The sequence below is a fragment of the Moschus berezovskii genome, chromosome 14 (assembly GCF_049115385.1).
Source record: "Moschus berezovskii isolate FMDL1 chromosome 14, NW_MosBer_1.0, whole genome shotgun sequence".
NCBI classification, from domain to species: domain Eukaryota; kingdom Metazoa; phylum Chordata; class Mammalia; order Artiodactyla; family Moschidae; genus Moschus; species Moschus berezovskii.
Genome location: NC_142473.1, coordinates 33264682 through 33286750, shown reverse-complemented (window position 1 = coordinate 33286750; position 22069 = coordinate 33264682). Strand labels below are relative to the sequence as shown.

General features: G+C 46.3%; 2 protein-coding genes across 2 annotated transcripts in view; both read right to left on the bottom strand.

Annotated features, from left to right (window-relative positions):
• The window catches only part of PHLDB1 (pleckstrin homology like domain family B member 1), a 49934-nt gene extending 45020 nt beyond the window's left edge, over window positions 1-4914 (bottom strand). Inside the window, 1 exon segment of the mRNA XM_088842969.1 lies at window positions 4657-4914. The gene's annotated coding sequence lies outside the window, so the exon portion shown is untranslated.
• A 4428-nt stretch (window positions 4915-9342) lies between these two features.
• ARCN1 (archain 1 coat protein complex I subunit delta) overlaps window positions 9343-22069 on the bottom strand; it is a 33860-nt gene continuing 21133 nt past the window's right edge. Inside the window, exons 6-10 of the mRNA XM_055423139.2 lie at window positions 18531-18696; window positions 16052-16199; window positions 15661-15769; window positions 13076-13280; window positions 9343-11288 (exon numbers count right to left, since the gene is read on the bottom strand). Of these exons, the coding sequence (XP_055279114.2) occupies window positions 11199-11288; window positions 13076-13280; window positions 15661-15769; window positions 16052-16199; window positions 18531-18696 (718 nt within the window). The 3' untranslated portion in view covers window positions 9343-11198. The remainder of the gene's footprint in view (window positions 11289-13075; window positions 13281-15660; window positions 15770-16051; window positions 16200-18530; window positions 18697-22069) is intronic.

Genomic DNA, 22069 nt, shown 5'->3' with positions numbered 1-22069 from the left:
GAGAAGCTGGAACCGGGCCTGAGGCCCACCCCAAGTCTGCCTGGGAAGAGGGAAGGCAAAGGCTGTTAACCTACACCAAGGCTCAAGCTGGCCTGGCACCTCCCCAGGAGATCTGGCCAGGGGGAAGAATTTCCAGGGACAAAGATCGCTCTACTGCTTCTTTCAACTCAGGGAAGTCCTTCAGCTTTCTGAGGGAGGAGAGGCAAGAGAGGGGGTTAGGGATATAAGTGTATATAAAAAAGGGGGTAAGAAAAAACAATGAACAATGGTGAAGAAAGGCATCATTGGGTAGTGGAAAGAGCTTTAGACTGGGATGCAAGAGCCTTGATTCTAATCTTGACTTTCTTATTTATTAGCTGAGAGACCTTGGGCATGTTATTTAACTTCTCTGAGTGTCAATCGTTCTCTATAAAACTGGAATAATGATTTACATTAAAAAAGAAGACAAGACAATTTAATTACAATTTTAATTACATTAAAAAAGTAATCCAGACAATTGTCTGGATTACTGCTTGCCTGGGGCTAGGTGTGGAATGGGTGAACCAATTAGACCTGTCAGAGGGACCATCTAATGGGCTATAAATGGGCAGATTTGGGGGGCATGATAAAAATGTTCTAAAACTTATTTGTGATGATGGTTTGCCCGTATCTGTAAATATACTAAAAATCATTGAATGTACATTTAAGTGAATTTATGGTATGAACCGGAGAAGGCAATGGCAAGCCACTCCAGTACTCTTGCCTAGAGAATCCCATGGATGGAGGAGGCTGGTAGGCTGCAGTCCGTGGGGTCGCTGGGGGTCGGACACGACTGAGCGACTTCACTTTCACACATTGGAGAAGGAGATGGCAACCCACTCCAGTGTTCTTGCCTGGAGAATCCCAGGGACGGGGGAGCCTGGTGGGCTTCCGTCTATGGGGTCGCACAGAGTCGGACACGACTGACGTGACTTAGCAGCAGCAGCATGGTATGAACATCATACCTCAATAAAACTATTTGTTTTTTTTAAGATGATTGTCTTAGGGATTCAGAAAGTGAAAGCTGCTCAGTCCTGTTCGACTCTTTGCAACCCCATGGACTATACAGTCCACAAGGAAAGCCCTAGAGATTCAGGTATTCTATCAAATGACACTCTGAAGAGCAAAGCACTGCAAACATGCCAGTTACTGGTATGAGCTTCCTGAACTTAAGTCACTTCACTTTTCTGGGCTTCAGTTTCTTCATCTGTCAAGTTTGTCATCATCACTCTGTGAGGGAGCAGTGAGTGTGTTCACTTATTTACACCAAGGATTTCAAGTGGCGATAAAGCCTGTAAAGGAACGAGGTTGATGGGGGGAAAGAGTGATTGAAGGAGAGGCGAGAAGGGAACAAGGAGGTGAAAGAACAGGAAGAGATAAGGAGAGAGGTGTAGGGAGAGACGGAGAAGATAAGAAAAGATGTAGAGACAGGGAGGCGCGAGGCCGTGGCCCCAGGTCCGAAACTCAATCCAGGTGGAGTGCAGATACACCAGACCGACGCGTCCCAGCCCGCGGGCGGTGCTCTGACCCAGGGGCTGCAGCGCTGCCCGGAGAGCCGCCCCCGGGGGGCGGGAGAGAGCCGGCGGGGAGAGACAAGCGGGCTGCGCCGGGGCGCCCCCCAGCGGCCGACCTGCTTCCGTCCCACCCGGCGGCCCACTGCCCGGGGCTGCGATTATACCGCCGACTCACCCCTCCGGCCTCCGCCGCCGTCCTGGGAAACCTCGCCCGCCCGCTGCCAAAAAAAAGGCCCTGCGGTGCGTGTCCGGCTCTCCGGGAGGAGGGGCTGGGGAAGCGCCGCGGTCAGCCCCGGCTCTCGGCAGGGTCTCCCACTGCGAGCTGAGACGCCCGAGGCGGCGCAAGGTGGCAGAGGCCTGGGTGTCTAGAGAGCCCCGTGTGGGCGAGGCCGGGGCTCCGGCAGGTGACCGCGCGCCGGGCCCTGCGGCCTCCCGGCCCAGCGCGAGCGCCGGGCATCCAGGCCACCGGGGATCCCCTGCCCTACCTGGACACCAGCTCTCTGCCCGCGTGGGGCTACCAGAGTCACCGCTTCGGGGGACTCGGTCGGTCCCTTAACGAGGGGCGCGGAAGGCCCTGGCGAGCGACTGGAAAGGTCCAAAACCAACAGGGATTGGAGGAAGTCCAGCCTCCAAATCGGGGCCCAGAAGAAAGGCTGGAGGCCGGCCCAGGAGCGAGAGCGGTCCCCTGGTGGCCCGGGCGTCGCACGGCCCAGGAGCGAGACCAAGTTGGGATCGTTTCGTAGCGCGTCTGCCCTGGAGGAAAGGCCTCTGGCAGAGGAAGGGGCCTGGAAGGGAAGGAAACTGAGGCCGGGAGTCCAGCGGGCGGGGCGCCGGAGCCGGGCAGGGGCCGGGAAGGACGTAGGGGAAAGGACGCAGAGAACTTGACTGTTAGTCGCTCAGTCGTGTCCGACTCTGCGATCCCATGGGATCCCATGGACTGTAGCCCGTTAGGCTCCTCTGTCTACAGGACTTTCCAGGCAAGAATACTGGAGTGGGTTTCCATTTCCTTCTCCAGGGGATCTTCCCAACCGGGGATCGAACCATATCTCTTACATCTCTTGCATTGGCAGGCAGGTTCTTTACCACTAGCGCCACCTGGGAAGCCCTCGGAGAACTCTGCTTGCTTGCTAAGTCACTTCAGTCGTGTCCGACTCTGTGCGACCCCATAGTGGCAGCCCACCAGGCTCCCCCGCCCCTGGGATTCTCCAGGCAAGAATACTGGAGTGGGTTGCCATTTCCTTCTCCAATCAGAGAACTTTAGGAGATGGAAAATAGGGGGTCTGCGGAGGGTTGGGACGGGAGGGAAGATTAAGGGTTTGGAGAGAAAAATAAAAGAGGGAGACTGAAGAGTGAGGGAAAAGGAGGGCTGCGGAGAGAAGACTGTGGGCAGAGGGTGGGGAGGAGGGGAAGAAGGTGGGAAATAGGGTGGAAGTCCGGGGGACGCAGGGGAGGCGGGGGCGGGGAGGAGAGACAGGGACGGAGAAGAAGAACGACTGGAGGACGAAGGAGATGGGGGAGACTGGGGACAGACGAGTGCTCAAGGTAAGGGGGTGACGGTCCGGGGGGAGCAGTCGAAGGTACCCAGGGCCAAGGAGGAGACCGGCGTGGGGACGGGAGGTGAGGCTCTGGAGTGAAAGAGGGGTCCGGAGGGCTGGCCTGGGGGCCTAACTGTGGACAGAGACTGTAGGCGGGCAGCCGGGGCTGGAGCAAGCGGTGGCACGAGGCGCGAGTGTAGTTTGGGGCTGTGATTTTGTGTGCGGAGTGGAGGTGGGGTGCCTCCGCACGGAGGGCTCCCTGCTGCCCCTCGCCGCCCTCCCAGGGGCCGCCAGGTGGGACAAGGCCGCAGTGTTGGGCCGCCCCGCCCGCCGCTGACGCCGGACAAGCGGCCTTTCTTTGGCCGGGCCGGGAGAAGGGGCCGCTTGTTTGCGCAGTCCGGGAAAGGCGCGGCCCCCAGACACCGCCGGCTCCCCGCCGGTGGCTGCGGGAGGGGGCCGCGCGCGAAGCATTCGTGTGTGCGGACTGAGTGTGTGAGGGGCGTGAGCGGCAGGTGGGTGTGTGACTCGCGGGCTGCGTGTGTGCGGGGGCCGCAGGTGTGGATGTGGGCTTCCTGCGAGAGCGGCGGGTGCTTGGCGTGCGTGCGGAGTGGGTAGAGGTCTAGGTGTGTGTTGGGCCCCACACGTGTCACGGCGGAGGGACGGGCGTGTCCGCGTGGCGTGTGCGGTGGAAAGGGTGCGTGGGTGATGCCGGGTGGGGCGCCGAGTGTGTCTGCGCGTGGGATGTCTGACGTGTGGGGGAGGTTGTGTTTGTGTGTAACCGGCCGGATGAGTCAGTCCCCGGAGCCTCCGGGACCGCTGAGCTAACGGGCCCAGAATGCAGCTCCGCCCCGGAGCCCTGGGTCCCCCGCCGGGCCGCTGCGTCTCCCGGCCCAGCCTCCGCTCGCGCGCGCCTCGGCGGAAGCGTCCGTGGAAGCCTCGGCAACCCCGCGGCCCCTCCCAGTCCCCCACCGCCCCCGCCCGCGCGCTTCCCCTTCCCCGAGGAGCCCGGATGACCTGGCTCAGCCCCGGCACTGGGGAACTCCGCGAGGGAGTCGAATCTGGACTGTGCGGGCGTGGCAAGGGCCGGAGATTCACTGCCCCATGGTCACCCCTCCAGCCTCCAGGGCCCCTAAAGACGCGGGGCCCTGGCAGGGCCCAAGAGGCCCCAGATGTGCCACCCATCCCCTGAACACACCCAGCGGTCCCTTCCGGGCAGCACTGCCTCCGAGCCCGACTCCGCATCCCTTTCCTGTCCCATCAAGGCGGCCCAGCCCGGGACGGGAGCTGAGATGCCCCCAGGGGACCCCACTGTGCTGGCGCAGGGCTCTCAGTCCTTCTGTCGGCGGGAGAGGGGAGGTGTGGGGAGCAGGCGGACAAGACCCCACGAGTGTCGCCCAGTCACCCGCAGGAAAGTCCTGGGACAGGGATCCGCGTTCCCCCCGGGGCGGCGGGCGGCGGTGGGGGGCTTAGCGCAAGGGCCCCCTCTGGCGGCGGCGCCGGCAGCGGCTCCGGAGGGCAGGAGCAAGCCGCTCCCGGGAGAGCAGCGGAGCCCGCTCAGCACAAAGCCCCCCGCGTCCCTACGCACTCACCTGCGGCGCCCCTCTTCCCCCTCCGGCTTCCTCCGGGATCTTCCAGCCCAGAGCTGGTCTGAGGGCTCCCGCCAGGTCCCCGGGACTTCCTCTTATCCTGTCCCAGCCGCGCAGGGAGCGGGACCCTCAGGCGTAGCGGGAGGGAGCGCCCTCACCTCGAGGGGAGAGGGGCACACCGGGTCTTTCGCCCAGCTCGGCAGCCGCGGCCCCAAGCTCCGAAGGACACTCTTGCTTTTCCCTGGAAGCCCGCTGAGTAGGAGGAGAGCAAGTGGGTCCCGCCTTCCTACGCCCCCCCGCTAGTCCCCGCCCCCGTCCCCCCGTCCCGTCCGCCTGGCCAGCCAGAGGAGACGCCCTTGTGGGACTGGAGCCCAAGGTCCCCCCACCCAGCCTTTCCCATAGCAGCACCTCCCCCCACGCCTGCACAGCGCGCGCTTTGTTCATCCCTGCAGCTGGGCTCTCCACCACCACCACCACCGCCGAGTGCACACCCCTGTCCCCACTCGCCCTCCCCTTCGGACTCTCCTGGACCACCCTCCACCCCTAGGCCTTACTTACGGCTCTTCTGAGGGTGTTTTCCCGTTTCTCTCTAGTCCGCCCCCTACTCTTTTTTTCACTTTAGATGCCCGAATCCTCCAGTGAACCTCATGGTCCCAGCCGTACAACATGTTTTTAACACCTCGAGTATCTGCTGAAGGTATCCAGGTCTATATACCCTCTGTCGTCCCTCCTCCTCATCCTACTCCAAGACCCTCCGCCAGGACGCGCTGTAAATGGGGTTAATAACCGTCCAGATAGGGCGTCAGATAGTTCTAAAGATACGTATAAAAAGGCATGGTAAAATGCCACGCAAACTGTAAAGCACAGGAAAACCGAGTGGAATTATCATCTTGCCCCCCTGTCATTCCACCCCCACCACAACCTGCGGGATTACAGTTGGGAGGCAAACTGGTGCTCAAACTGGTTGAGCACAGCATCCTGTAGCAGTTTGGGTCTCTGAAGGAGCAAGGGTTTAATAAGGAAGAAGTGGGTGGGGAGGACCTGAAAACCTTAGAGAAGCCTGGAAACTGAGCCTGGGAGAAAGTCATTCTCCTTTTCAACCACCACCCGAAATCCAAGCTGACAGCCGATCCTTACCTTGTAAAGCCAGCTCTTGCCCCAGGAGACTGATGGGGGAGGACCTAGGGATCTGAACTCAGCTAGACTGGACCTTTTAAACCTGCACTGGAGGGACCCCTGAGACTCTTCCTCCCTGAAGGATAGGAGGCAGAAAGCCCCCAAGGCTGTGACATTCCAGTGAGCAGAGGACAGCAGAAAATAATGTCTTCTTTGGGTGGACAAATCTTGTTCTGATTCAGTGCTTTTACTGTGCACCTCCCTGTTTAACCCAGGAACAGCAGGAGGCTGAACTGCAGGAACCTTTGGTCACTCATTGACAGGGCCAACACTAGCAGGGGGACCCTCCCCACACGCCCAGCTGGAGGCTGGAACCAACGGGACTAGAAGCAGGAGGGGGTGGATGGCTCTTTGCAGCTACCTGCTGTAGCTAACAGAGGTCAAACTATCAGGCTTCAGCATGTGCCATGTACGTATCAGGAAGCCCCAGGATCTGTTCGGGGGTGGGGGAGCAGTGTTCAGAGTGGAAGCCTCTTATTCTTTCTTCATACTGTTTGAGGATCATAAAAGTATTTTAACTCTGACCACCTTTCATGAAGCAGATCACAACAGTAATTTTCAGGCTATTCTGTTAAATAAAAAGAAAAGGAAACAAATCCCAAACTTGTTGTATCTTATGTGCCAAGACCCAGCATTTGAGGGAAAAGGCTCAGATTGGGGTGCCTCACAGACTTTTCACTTAACTGTGCTTCACAAATCCAACTCTTCCTTATTGTCTTGGTCAGGAGGAATTTGGGGAATAATCAAGCCTGCCACGGAGGCAGTTGATGCTAAAGCAGGGGGTTGAAACATCACCCAACTGCTGTCCTTCCAGCCCAGCAGTCCGCTGAGCCCATGACAAAGGCTCTGTGCAGTGTGTCGTTGCTCCCGCTGCGTCTGGGCCCTGTGTTCCCACAGTTAGAGCACTCAGGGGACTTCAGACCTACCATCCCCACCCTCCACCCCCACCCCGCTCCACATCTGGAGCCCATCAAAAAGACTCAATGCTCTTGCACAGTTACGCAAGAGGTCGAGCAGCTGGAAGCTCAGAAAGGGGGAGGAAGAGAGAAGCAGAAAACAGCTTTCCAAGCATGCTTCAGACTTTCCGAGGTGGAAGCAGGGGGAGAGGGCAACGGCTGGGTGTGGAAGGAAGAGTGGATTTTTGAAGGCCCTCTGCACTTGGTTATGAATGTCAGGAGTGGATTTCCACACCCACCCTGTCCTACCCACAGCACATTTCCCAGCTGTCCCTCCTCTCAAATTGTACTCCCTCCAGCCTCAGAAAGAGGTGATTATTGCTCATTACAGCAAGCAATCCCTGTAGATAGACACCCTACCCCAGGAAGCTATCCCTTCTGGCGTCTTTGGATCCTGAACTCAGGCATTAGTGTAGGTGTGGTGGCACCAATGATGCCAAGTAACTAACTCCTCACTGCATCCAACTTGGGGAGAAAGTTCAAACCTTTCTTTAGTAGCTGAAAAGAGCAGAAGCTCTCTTCTCAGCCTGTTTTTGAAATTATGCAATCCACACGTCTATTCACTGCTAAGATACTTCCAAGCTGAGTGGAAATTTTGTGTAGGTTGGAAGACTGGACTTGTCTACCTTCCGTGGTTCTGGACCTTCCTGTGAGCAGAAACGAACAAGGATTCGTTAGGGCAAAAAATGGGAAACAACACGTTATTTCCATTTCTGTCAGGGCTTTGAATTTGTAATACTTCTTTCCCAAACAGCACATCAACCTGATCACAGAATTACACCTATGGGAACTTCCCATAACCCCTGCCCTAAGAACAGCAAGGCAAAAAACTTTCCTTTCTGGCCAGTGAGGGTAGGGGATAGGGGAGTGGCCTAAGCTTCTAAAAACTGCCTGGTTGCTTGACCTCTTGTGTTTCGAGGGGACAACAGCTCAGTTTGGAAAAGTAGTCTAAACTTCCTAAAGGCTTGTCTCCTCATCAATCACTAACTCCCTAGGGTGAGAGGTGAAACTGACTCTTGTAGTGATGTTGTCTGTTCTTGGTTTACGAGCAGTACACAGCAGCCAACCTACTTGTGGATCTTCTAGGAGTTTCAGAGAAGCTCTACAGATGCAGGTATATTTACCAAAGGGGGCAAAAAGGGAATGGAGAGAAAGGATGGTTGCAATGAGAGTTGTGCATAGTACATGGGAGTCAATTCTGCATTTTTGCTTCTTTAATTCCTTTAAAACCTACCAGACCAAAGCCCTCACCCTGAGTCCCACCCTGGGTATCCCTAGTTGCAGTTGATGTGTGTCTGCTTTAGCAGGAAAGCTACACTTTCAAGGCAGTACAGCTGTTGTTTCCAGTTCAATTTCAATCTCCCTGAGGATGGGGACTTTCGATTTTCCTCTCTTCCTCCAATGAGCCCTGCAAACTTTTTTTTTTGGATCTTAGCTCACCAACCAGGGATCGAACCCGCAGCCCCTGCAGTGGAAGGGCAGTCTTATCGACTCTGGAAACCTCTGAGAGGGTACCTAGTGTGTACGATATTAACTGAGGGCAATGTTTCCTGCAGTGACGCATGGGCTGATTGATTTGGGGTTTGACACTGAGTAGACCCAGGGACGGGGGAGCCTGGTGGGCTGCTGTCAGTGGGGTCGCACAGAGTCGGACACGACTGAAGTGACTTAGCAGCAGCAGCAGCACACAAGTGACAGACTTTTTCTTAAAAGGAACTCACCTCCCTCCCTCCTCTCTGTGGAATTAATTAACCCAGAGCAGGAACCACAAACCTCCTACATCAAACAGAACGCTCAGTCAGATCTAATTATTTTGTTAGTCTCCCTCACAAGAAGCCAACAAAAAGTCCACTTGACACCATGGAGGTATCAGCTGCCAGAGGGTGTGGTGTGGGTTTGGTGTGCTTCATTTCACTGGGATTAACGTTACAGCCTCAGGGAGCCAAGCTATACTTTAGCAACATTAGACAAGATACTTGTTAGTTCTCTTAAGGAAAAAAAATTAAAAATCTCCCCTCACCATTAAAATAAAAACTTATTCATTCCAGAAACTTATTATTCATCAGAGATTTGCCTTCCAAGTTGGTGACATTCTATACTTTTTAAACTTAAATAGAGAGTAAGGAAGCAGCCTTTTCTGAGGCATTTTCCAAGGCAGTCATCACTCATGCCTGCATCACTTACTTCTTACCACTGTTTGTCTAATGGGGAAGAGAATGCACCAAGATATCACCACCTATGGTTAATCCTTCAAGATGAATCTTCATTCTTCTGATTCTACAACTGCCCCTGACAAAATCGGGATCAAAAGCCCATAGAATCATCAAATTCAAAAGCTACAGTCAGGAGTACACGTGTATGTGTCTGTTCTCAAATGTAGAAAAATACACAAGGAGGTACAATACTTGTTATAGGGAGAAAAGGCAATGAATACTCTTAAGAGATTATTTCCTCTTAAAAGAAACATATCATTAATTTTTAATCTTAGATCCCATTACATCATTCTGAATCAGCAAGAAGACACCAAATTATGAGAGGGTCAACAGTCTAAAAAATATTCATTTTATAATACTCTTTATTTGATTAAAGAATCTGTCTTCTTTGTGTACACTGGAATGTTATATTCCCTATGTATTTTACAGGGTTACAAAATGTCTCTCATTTTAAATATTACCCCAAAAGTAATTTCAGAAAAAAAAGTTTTTGTGAAACTAAATCTCACTTTTAAAAAATCATATGGACAAGCAACTCTGAAACAAAACTGAATTAATAAGATTCCTTGTCTACATAACTACATGACAGATTTCTTGTCCCAGTCCCCTTCCTCAAAAAACCTTATGTGGAAACCAAGCTAGAGATAAGGATTCTTCCCTGATGCGATTAAGGGGAAGGGAAAGGCCAGAAATTTCTTTGGCAAACAATTCCATCCATGGCCATTTGTGTGTGACTGCTTTGCTTCAAGTACAGTACACTTTGCAGGGAAGGCCAAATGTTGTTCAGAGGGAGTGGTACTCTCCAACCAGCTCAAAGTGCAGGAGGTCTACTGTCATGTCTCTTCCCCCACCTGTGGCTGCAGCCTGGCGGCAACTCTGCCGATCCCCTGTGCAATGCTGGGTTAAAAGCCAATGCTAGGCTGGCTGATGCAGTCTTCTCCACTGAAGAAATAATGGGTGAGGGGGGCGCTGAGAAACAACCACTACATGGTTACACTCAACAGGAAAGACTTAGGGGAGAAAAAGGAAGGATTTCAGAGATGGAAAGGATAGGCTGCTGAAAAAAATGTTGAGGAGGCAAGAAAGGCATGTTATCAGCAATTCCTATATAGCAATATAATCAGGTGCATCTTGAAAGGCTAAAAACCTGGTGGTAAAACTGGAGTCTCCTTGACAGTTTAGGACCAATGGGATTGGCACAAAGACTCACTGAGGGTTCAGCCTCTAAAATCATAACCTTATTTCAGATGGAAAGGAAAAAAACTGATGACATAAGGAGAACATTCGGGAAGAGGGAGGTGGTGAATCTCAGGAATGTGAATGGATTACAAAGGCCATGAGCTATCATGTATTAGCTCAAGTACCCAAAATGTGGAGAATGGAAGGTTGGGTAGCACCAGCAGCAGACATGATTACCTGCGGATGTGAAATCCCTAACTGGACATGACCATTCTCCTCCCGGACACCTTGAAGTGGGCAGGGGGGGGGGAGGCTATGCCATCTGAAAGCTGCTTCTCAGCTGCCTTTATTATTGACACAATAGGATTCACGGTAGTGTTCTAAAGCAGAGTGACAAGCCTGAAAGGAAAACAGCTTGGCAAAGGAATGGAGGGATGAATAGATATATGAAAAGGACATAAGACAACCTTATCTTTTAACACCCCTCAAGCAGTTCACTTGTATAGTCCAAATATCAAGACTGGATTAGATCAACCTGTTACAGGAGTGCCAAATACAATGCCTATATGCAGATGATCCCAGGGCTGGATTGGCTATACAAAAGGAAAACTGAAGGTAAAGAAGTGTGAAAGATTAAAAATCTTCCGCAGAGGATACGTCTTAAAAACAAAGTATGAAATATGATATATTTAAGGATTCAAATAAAAGAACAACTTAGGCAAAGGGAGAGAATGTTTAACTGGGGGCATTCTCTGGAGAGCTTGCTTTCCTGCTGGCCAGTAAATCTGCCAAAGAAATCAGCAGCCTTTCCCTTTATAGTGTGTCATTGCTTTGCCAAAGAATGTCTCTGTGACACTGAAACACTGAGGGTGAGTTGTGGGTCCTTGCGCTCAGAGAATCGTGCACTGTATTTGAAAAAAAAAGGGTCTCCAATGGCTTGTGGGCTTGGAAAAAACTCTTCAGCCACTGTTGGCTTCTTCTTTATTTGAAAACTTTCCTTTTCGGTTTCTTCTTCTTGGTATTACAGAATTTCATACTTATCCACTAGGAAAGTGGTCTCTGTGGAAAACCTTACAGGGCTGTTTCCATCTACCTGGGTCACTTTGGTAACCTAGGAAAACAAACAAAGAGTAAGGTAAAGCAGAAGAACAGTGGGTCTTTGAGGTGCTGGCTAAATTCTCAGTACAGAACAGATCAAATTCACTAAAGCAGTATTAAAAGTTTAACTCAGAAATACTAAAAAAGTTCAACTCACAACTGCAGCTCACAGCATCACTCTTCCCCATCAACATGATTAATCTGTTCTTTGACAGGAAAGACAACTCTTGGGACGACACATAGAATGGTATTAAGTAAAAGGTCCCGAGTAAGCGGCCACTGCCCAGGCCCTGCCCTATAAAACCCATTCGGTCACAGACATTCTATAAGGATGATCAACTAACATTTTGACCCAAAAGGCAATATTCTAACCACTCAACATTACTTGTTAAAAGTGCTCTCAAAGTCTCACTAAGTTACTCTATCATACTTATTTTCCAGATATGGCTGGGTCATTCTAATGAGACTTCTTTTTATTAATAATAATAAATATCCAGTTTAATGAATTACCTGTAACAATGGTGCCTGTAATGGCACCAACACAAAACTTGAACCACTGATTCACATTTTCTAATGAAGTTCTGATAGAGCAATTTATACTCTATGTTCTTCAAATGGTCCCTAACAGGAAAATGTCTTGGGTTCAACAATGTAGTCCAATACTGATGGGGTTGAGCCAATACCTGAGTGGGGGCAGGGGAGAGAGAAAACTGACAGAGGAAATTATAAGTTCCCAAGCACTTAGAGGAGAGACAGAGACCATCTAGAAAGGTAAGAGTGCAAATCAACAGGTCAGAGGGGAAGATGACAATATAAACTCAGTGCTTGTAATGCAATTTCAAAAACTAGAAAAATAGGGAGTTAAAAATAATGACCTAAGAGTTAAAAAATAACGATCTAAACAGTTTACAGGGAATTCCCTGGCAGTCCTGTGGTTAGGATTCGGCACTTTCACTACCATGGGCCTGGGTTCAATCCCTGGTTGAGAAACTAAGATCCTACAAGCCATGTGGTGTAGCCTAAACAAATAAATAAGGAACAGTTCACAAATTTCCACTATTTTGTCTACCTAAAGGACAAAGTTAACAGCAGAAATGGTTTATAATGATCCATATTAATGATGGGAAGCAGTCTTTGGGTTCAAATCAAGTGACAATACTACAAAAGGGATTACTAAGTCATGTGCTGAGTGCTTTGGTAAATGGATTCTAAGATATGAGATTATTGAAATAACAGGCAGCTAAGAGGTTCTTGCCTGGAGAATCCCATGGACGGAGAAGCCTGGTAGGCTACAGTCCACGGGGTCGCAAAGAGTCGGACACGACTGAGCGACTGAACGGAACAGAACGGAAGAGGTATGACTCCTGCACAACCCATAATACTTTTATACACAGTCACACTCAATTTCTTTATCTGATCTAGAGAAAAAAACTGAAACAAAGCAGGTGAAGAATTTGATCAAGACTGTGGCTCAGCATTAAAGAATCTGCCTGTAACGCAGGAGACTTGGGTTTGATCCCTGGGTCGGGAAGATCCCATGGAGGAGGGCACGGCAACCTACTCTAGTATTCTTGCCTGGAGAATCCCATGGACAGAAGAGCCTGGTGGGCTATAGTCCAAAGAGCTGCAAAGAGTTGAACATGACTGAAGCAACTGAGCACGCATGCAATACAAGGAGACAGCAATGGAATCCATGGGGGTCATCATTTTTTCTGATTTTCTGCTCTATGAAGTCATATTGCCTATTAAACATCTGTTCTACCACCTTGTCCGTGTAAGATTTCTATTAAAAGGGAATACCTGTATGTTACAGTAATTTTTTTTGGAGATGAAGGAGACTTGAACAGGGAAGAAGTCATTGGGCTGCCCAGCAATGCTGAACTCGAGGCTGCCACTCTTATTTTTGGCATCAATCACTGGCAGGCACCACTCCAAGGTATTTCGTCGACTGTCATGTCGATACTCGCCATCAATCTCACCAATCACTGGAGCGCCAACACCAGATCTGTCACAAGAAACACCCATGTCAAGTTAGCTGTCCAGAGTTAGAAAAACTCTGCCAAGGAAAACCAGCCCCAAATTTGATTATGTTTCTCAAATTCTTCCTGCTTTTATACAGTCTTAGAAAAAATTAGACTCCCTAATAACCTCAAGGACCCTTACATTGGCTAAGGGTTTCACTCATCCCTTCTGTAGGTACAGATATATACAACCGTAAGTTATTGGCATACAGTCATGAACTGTTCCAACTTATGGACTAGATCTGGAGCTGGCAGGGGACTGAGACTGACAAATGTGTGAAGTGGGATATATTTCAAAAACTCCTGCACTGATTGTCTGCTGCACTGTCAAGAAGGAATTTTAACATAGTGTTGTTCTCTTTATAGATGCCAATGAGGGGGAAAACAGGTTGATAATAACAGTGGGGGAGAATTTAAAATGCCTACGGTTATTTAGAATGGAAATGAATGTGAACCTCTGAGAGAATGTTTTCAAAAGATTTCAGAATGTTTCAAAACTTACTGTAGTTGATGCCAGTGGGTTTATTTGATTTACAATCCAGGAAATGAACTTTTATTTGTAAGTGAAAGAACAATTGCCCCTGGGCAAAACGTGAGCATGATGAGAAAGAGAGATACACATTTCTCCTAAATCTACAGGCGAACCGGGGCTAGTTATGATGCGTTTCACACCCCCATGCATGGCTGGAAGGCAGCGTCACCTACTCCTACACATTCTAAATTTACCATCTTTTAATTCACCGGTGACATCCAATGTTTGCATTAGGGGCTCGGTAAATAAGGGAGACCAAAAAAACTCTGATAAAGGTGACATAACACAATTAACTCTTTTATGGTCCCAGTTGTATATATGTTTCTTTCCTTTGCCCTTGCTCCCATTCTGGTTCTGAGCTCTAATTTGATCAGTTCTAGACAAAAGGGTAAAATGCTATCCAAGGGTCTCTTCTGGAGACTGTTGCAAAATTGAACTAAGACACAGGAAACCACCATAACCACAATTATAGGGTAGATGGAGAGGCCTAAAACTTGTGGCATCCTAAAAATAGTCCAGCAAAATAAATCTTGACAAAATAAAACCCACACCTGTCACCAATGCCCAAGTCTCAGGATGGTTCAAGGCAGACATCTATTGTTCTGAAATAACAACCAAGCTGTGAAGAATTAAGATGATTAGCCCACTAAAGGGGACACTGGTAATAAATCATGTTTTAAAAAATGGAAATAAGAATGACTAAAACCAGACCTGGCCATGTCAAGACCTGAATCAAACTACAAATTAATTTAATTTTAATTCAAATTAATTTAAAGTTAATTTGAACAAACCTGCATGTTAAATTAGAACCATTTTCTCTGTAATAATAACTGAGCAATTTAATAGTAAAAACACACTAAGAATATACTTACTAGGTATTCATTATTAAGCCCTGTACTTAATCATGGGGATGCTGAGAGGCAGAGGAGAGGAGCAGGGATTCAATGGTGAAATAATAATAGTTCAGTCACAAGAAATGCTAATGAGGAGATAAAGTAGAGTATTTCTAGGTGATCCTAGAAAGTATGCCATTTAAGTACACATCAAAACTTACTGGAACTAAACTTTTGGGGGTGATGGATTTTTGTTATTTTAATTGTGATCATGGTTTCACAGGTGCATACAGGTCAAAACTTATCTGACTGTACAATTTAAACATATGTAGTTTCTTACTGCATGTCAACCATACCTCAATGAAGCTGTTAGAAAATTTCCTGAAACTAATGCAAATATCTTGTTTCACCAAGAATAGTACCCTGAAATCATACTCTCATCTTTAGCTGGTAACTTAGCAAAGAAGGTGAAAAAAGAAGAATTCAGTCTGACAGACTCAATTTCTTATTTAAGAATTGCAAAACAAAACAGAGAACTGGCTCCTCCTTCTGGAAACCTTCATTACTACAGGAACAAACTGAAGACCAACATCTGAAAACACAGCTTTAGAACTACAACCAGCTTTATATGTTTGGCTTTAAAGTCAGTAATGTGCACTCCTTCAAAAGTGTACATTTGGATGCATTTTGACAAATGTATCTTGTAAGCACATTACAATCAAGTCACAGAACATTGCCATCATCTCCAAAGTTTCCTTGTGCTTCTCTGCAATCAAATGCCTGATTTCTGTCCCAAGATTATTACCTTTTCAGAATGTCTTATACATGGAATCACACAGTAAGTATGCAGTCTTTTGTACCAGGCTTCTCTCACAACTGGCCTTTGTATCTTATATATCTTAGCATGGATAATCAGGTAAGTGTTGCCTCCAAAATTGAGTTCTAAAAGATTATTTCTATAAGCTCACTATAGAAAAAGTGATTATGTGGGGAACTTACGGGAGTGGAATGGTGATAACCACATCATTCAGTTCTAAATTATCTTCTTGTAGCTCATATTCTATGTTGACATCACAACCATTTCCACTTTCTGAGGGCCAGCAATTAACTGAAGACAAAAGCAAAGCAAGTATACTAGAACATTAGGAAAAGAATGAAGCAAAGTTAAGACCGCAAATCAAAACTGATACCAGTAAGCCTTAAAACATTCTAATGTAAACTATTAAAAATAATGGTTTCAAAATTAAAGATATTAAAAATTAAATCTAATCATTACAGTACAGTCCATTTTGTCAAAAAGAAATGGCAATAATGATAAGAGTGCAAAGGTCAGGGCTATTTCTAATTCTCAGTGCAGACTAGCTGAGTAGGACTGGCCAGAGGCACTTACTTGTCAGTGGAATAAAAGATTCCTCTGTGGTCTGTAGTCTCCACTTTAGCACCCCTACATCACTGTTGACTGGAAATGACTTCTCTGGATTCTTCAAACCAATTAGAGATTCTGCAGTGAAAAGTTTTTTATCCACATTTGGATGGGTCTGAAATGAGAAAGGAAAGAGAATTTCTGAGGTTCAGACATGACAAGACAGGAAATAAATTCCTTTTGGTTTTACATGGCCCATAATCTAAACATCTAAAATAGGGTGCCTAAAAAATTCCAATTATTTTTGATTTTGAAGAAAGATTTCACTTCTTCAAAAACTGTACTTTAAAAAATTTCATCTGCACTGGGTCTTCATGTGGTGAGCAGGCTTAGCAACCCCACAGCATATGGGATCAACTTTAGTTCCCCAACCAGAGATCGAACCCACATCCCCTGCGTTGGAAGGTGGAATCTTAAATACTGAACCACCAGGGAGGTCCCTGACTTTTAAACATTTAAGACATTTAAAAAGTAGCAATAAAGTAATTTTTACTCTAAACCATTTTGCTTGTAAGTAACAAGTTCATAATTTTGTAACTGAAAAAGTTAAAAGACCATCAGCCAAGTCCTTTACAAAAATACTTTAGGGGAGCAGCCTCACTGTGAGGCCAAGCTTGCCAAATAGAAGAGCAGGGTCAGAGGTTGATCCGCTGTCTGTGTCACACGGTAGTCCTCACCTTACACTAACAAAGGAGAGGGAAAAGCTCTGTGCAAAGTTTACTTGCAATTTTGTGTAGAGAGCTAAAGTTGTTCAAACTCAGGCCAAATAAGATGGACTAATCTTTTTTAAAGAAGTCATATTAGGGGAAAAAAAGGAAAAAGAAGAAACTTTTGGATTGACAACTACATACACTTTACGAGCCAGCAATGCTACTGTCAAATAATATAAGCACTACTTCCAAAAGAGAATTGTGTATTGGTTATGCTTTTCAACTGTGGTGTTGGAAAAGACTCTTCAGAATCTCTTGGACTGTAAGGAGATCAAACCAGTCAATCCTAAGGAAATCAGCCCTGAATATTCATTGAAAGGACTGATGCTGAAGTTGAAACTCCAATACTTTGTCCACCTGATGCAAAGAAGTGACTCATCTGAAAAGACCTTGATGCTGGGAAAGACTGAAGAAAGGAGGAGAAGGGGACGACAGAGGGTGAGATGGTTGGATGGCATCACTGACTTGATGGACATGAGTTTGGGCAAGCTCCGGGAGTTGGTGATGGACAGGGAAGCCTGGCGTGCTGCAGTCCATGGAGTCTCAAAGGGTCGAACACGACTGAGCTTAACTGAACTATGAGGGAGGGAAAAAAAGTAGACAAAATCACCTTCTTCTCTGAAAAGGCTTTGTTCTTATGACAAGAGATGTAAGGTCAACTATCTAAATAAAATATAACAATCTTCCTTGGTGGTCCAGTGGTTAAAACTCCACACTTCTAATGGAGAGGAGTTGGGTTTGATACCTGGTCAGGGAAGTAAGATCCCATACGCCACAGAGCGCAGCCAAAAATTTTTAAAAATAAAATAAGACAGGACTTCCCGTGGCTCAATGGTAAAGAATCCACCTGCCAATGCAGGTGACCAATCCCTGATTCGGGAAGATCCCACAGGCCATGAAGCAACTAAGCCTGTGAGCTACAACTATTGGTCTGTGCACCAAAACTATTGAGCCTATTTTCTAGAGCCTGGAAGCCTCAACTACTGAAGCCCATGTACCTAGAGCCTGTACTCTGAAACAAAAGAAGCCACTGCAACAAGAAGCCTGAACACCATAGCTAGAGGGTAGCCTATGCAGCAACAAAGACTCAGCCAAACCATCCATAAATAAATAAAATTTTTGAAAATAAGTAAATAAAATGTAACAAGAACAACTGTTATAAAGGTTTCTTAGAAAGAAGCCACATAGGTGGAACATACTTATTTTTAAGAATTTTATGTATGTTTCGAATATACCATTAGATACTGCCCTTCAGCTAACAAAACAAGCCCTGGCAGTCTACAGAGTAGCAGAATGCACAGTGTCATAATTTGTTTTAATAAAATACCTGCCCATTAAGTTTTAAAACCTGTTTAACTATACTTCAAGCAAAATCCTAAATGAATTTACTTCTGCATAATAGTAACAGATAAGCATCTCTTTGTACCTCTGTTAGTGAGTATGAAGTCATTTATTAGATTTCAGAATGACCTTTCACTCAATTTCAATATTAAAAGGCCATAGTAATACAGATGCTGTCAATCACTCACAACTGGCTTGGGAAGGCATTTATTGACTCAAGGCATCCAACTGTAGATAACAGATTAACTTTTTCCCTATGCATTTAGAATGGTACTAGTTAGACATAAAATAAATAATCATCTGTGTTCTATGGTTCATGCAGGAACTCCAGCTGAACAAGACTGTGCTAAGTAGACAAAAGCCTTAATAATCCCTTACAAAACGCCTCTATGCACCTGTAGCTGTACTCCTTTCTTGTCTTCATTTTCCACATGAAGACGAATTCGGCCAAATTTATCATCTGAGATCCTAAGCATGATCATGCCGTGCAGCTCCATGTTCTGTAATCCTCCATCTCGGCCACAGGTTAATGTGATCTTTTCCTCAATCTTCATGTGTACACTGTAGAGAAAGAAAAATAAACTTGTTCAGAAAGGTAAAAACCAGAATTCCCTTTCTCTGGGGTTTAATGTTGATTAGCCATGAGCAACTTATTTTAAGGTGTTGTGACCGTATATATCAAAATTTATAGCATAATACAAACTATTACATTTTTTAAAAAATTTATTTTTGATTGCTTTGGGTCTTCATTGCTGTACGCCAAACTGTTACATTTAGAATGGATAAAAAGCAAGGTCCTGCTGTATAGCACAGGGAACTATATCCAATCTCCCAGGATAAACCATAATGGAAAAGAATTCCTACACCTATTATATGCATAACTGAGTCACTCTGCTGTACAACAGAAATGAATACAACACTGTAAATAAACTACATTTCAATTTTTTAAAAAAGGAAAAGAATACTTTATCACTAAAGAAAATAAAGCATTATATCCTTTGGTTTAGCAATTCTTCATTGTACAGGTAAGTCTGCACCTGTGCAAAACAATGTTGTATGTTATTCACTGAAAAACTGTTCGCAATAGCAAAAAATGAGAAACAAATGTCCATCAGTAGGAGGACAACTTAAACACATAAAAGTATGTTGACAAAAATGAATAATGGGCAATTACAAGAAAAAGAGGAACAACTGACAAAGATTTTTATTTGAAAATAATGTCAAAAATTAAAAAATCAGGGACTTTTCTGGTGGTCCAGTGGTTAAGACGCTGCACTTTCACTATAGAGGGGGTGGGTTCGATCCCTGGTCAGGGAACTAAGTTTTCACACGTTGCATGGTGTGGCCAAGAAAGAAAAAAAAAAATTAAAATGGTAACAGAATATATGTATACCCGTTTTTATCTATTGCTAATTTTATCCCATTTGTTTGATCATTTGCATACTTTCTCTATGTAACTATATTTTACTTTTTCTCCTGAACCATTTACACGCAGATCATATACATCATGGCCCCCTGCTGCTGCTGCTGCTGCTAAGTCACTTCAGTCGTGTCCGACTCTATGTGACCCCATAGATGGCAGCCCACCAGGCTCCCCCGTCCCTGGGATTCTCCAGGCAAGAACACTGGAGTGGGTTGCCATTTCCTTCTCCAATTCATGAAAGGGAAAAGTGAAAGTGAAGTCGCTCAGTTGTGTCTGACTCTTAGCGACCCCATGGACTGCAGCCCACCAGGCTCCTCCCTCCATGGGATTTTCCAGGCAGAAGTACTGGAGTGGGGTGCCATTGCCTTCTCCCACGGCCCCCTACCCCTACACATTTTTCAGAATATACTTTGTGAGAATAGGATATTCTCTCAAATAATCACAGTTCTGTTATGAACTTCATAAATTTATCAGTTTAATTCAGTTGCTCAGTCATGTCCAACTCTTTGCAACTCCATGGACTGCAGCACGCCAGGCTTCCCTGTCCAACACCAACTCCCGCAGCTTGCTCAAACTCATGTCCATTGAGTCGGTGATGCCATCCAACCATCTCATCCTCTGTCGTCCACTTCTCCTCCTGCCTTCAATCTTTCGCAGCATCAGGGTCTTTTCAAATGAGTCACTTCTTTGCATCAGGTGGCCAAAGTATTGGAGTTTCAACTTCAGCATCAGTCCTTTCAATGAATATTCAGGACTGATTTCCTTTAGGATTGACTGGTTTGATCTCCCTCTGTCCAAGGGACTCTCAAGAGTCTTCTCCAACACCACAGTTCAAAAGCATCAATTCTTCAGTGCTCAGCTTTCTTTACAGTTCAATTCTCACATCCATACATGACTACTGGAAAAACCACAGCTTTGACTAGACGGGCCTTTGTCAGAAAAGTAAAGTCTCTGCTTTTTAATATGCTGTCTAGGTTGGTCATAGCTTTTCTTCCAAGGAGCAAGCGTCTTTTAATTTCATGGCTGCAGTCACCATCCACAGTGATTTTGGAGCCTAAAAAAATAGTCTGTCACTGTTTCCATCGTTTACCCATCTATTTGCCATGAAGTGATGGGACCAGATGCCATGATCTTGGTTTTTTAATGTTGTGTTTTAACTCAGCTTTTTCACTCTCCTCTTTCACTTTCACCAAGAGGCTCTTTAGTTCTTCTTCGCTTTCTGCCATGAGGGTGGTGTCATCTGCGTATCTGTTATTGATGTTTCTCCCAGCAATCAATTGATTTTTCACTTAATTGAAGACAAAAATTTCCTTATTAACATCTAAAAAAGATGTCCTTTTCATCATAGGGGACTGGAATGCAAAAGTAGGAAGTCAAGAGAAACCTGGAGTAACAGGCAAATTTGGCCTTGGAGTACAAAATGAATCAGGGCAAAGGCTAACAGAGTTTTACCAAGAGAACACACTGGTCATAGCAAACACTCTCTTCCAACAACACAAGAGAAGACTCTACACATGGACATCACCAGATGGTCAATACTGAAATCAGATTGATTATATTCTTTGCAGCCAAAGATGGAGAAGCTTTATACAATCAGCAAAAACAAGACTGGCAGCTGACTGGCTCCAATCATGAACTCCTTGTTGCCAAATTCAGACTTAAATTGAAAAAAGTAAGGGAAACCACTAGACCATTCAGGTATGACCTAAATCAAATCCCTTACAATACAGTGGAAGTGACAAATAGATTCAAGGGATTAGATCCAATAGACAGAGTGCCTGAAGAACTATGGATGGAGGTTCGTGACACTGTACAGGAGGCGGGGATCAAGACCATCCCCAAGAAAAAAAAATGCAAAAAGGCAAAATGGTTGTCTGAGGAGGCCTTACAAATAGCTGTGAAAAGAAGAAAAGCAAAAGAGAAAAGGAAAGCTATACCCATTTGAATGTAGAGATTCAAAGAATAGCAAGGAGAGTTAGGAAAGCCTTCCTCTGTGATCAGTGCAAAGGAATAGAGGAAAACAACAGAATGGGAAAAACTAGAGATCTCTTCAAGAAAATTAGAGGTACCAAGGGAACATTTCATGCAAAGATGGACACAATAAAGGACAGAAATGGTATGGACCTAACAGAAGCAGAAGATATTAAGAAGAGATAGCAAGAATACACAGAAGAACTATATAAAAAAGATCTTCATGACCCAGATAACCACGATGGTATGATCACTCACCTAGAACCAGACATCCTGGAATGTGAAGTCAAGTGGGCCTTAGGAAGCATCACTACAAACAAAGCTAGTGGAGGTGATCGAATTCCAGCTGAGCTATTTCAAATCCTAAAAGACAATGCTGTGAAAGTGCTGCACTCAATATGCCAGCAAATTTGGAAAACTCAGCAGTGGCTGTGGGACTGGAAAAGGTCAGTTTTCATTCCAGTTCCAAAGAAAGGCAATGCCAAAGAATGTTCAAAATATGGCACAACTGCACTCATCTTACACGCTTGCAAAGTAATA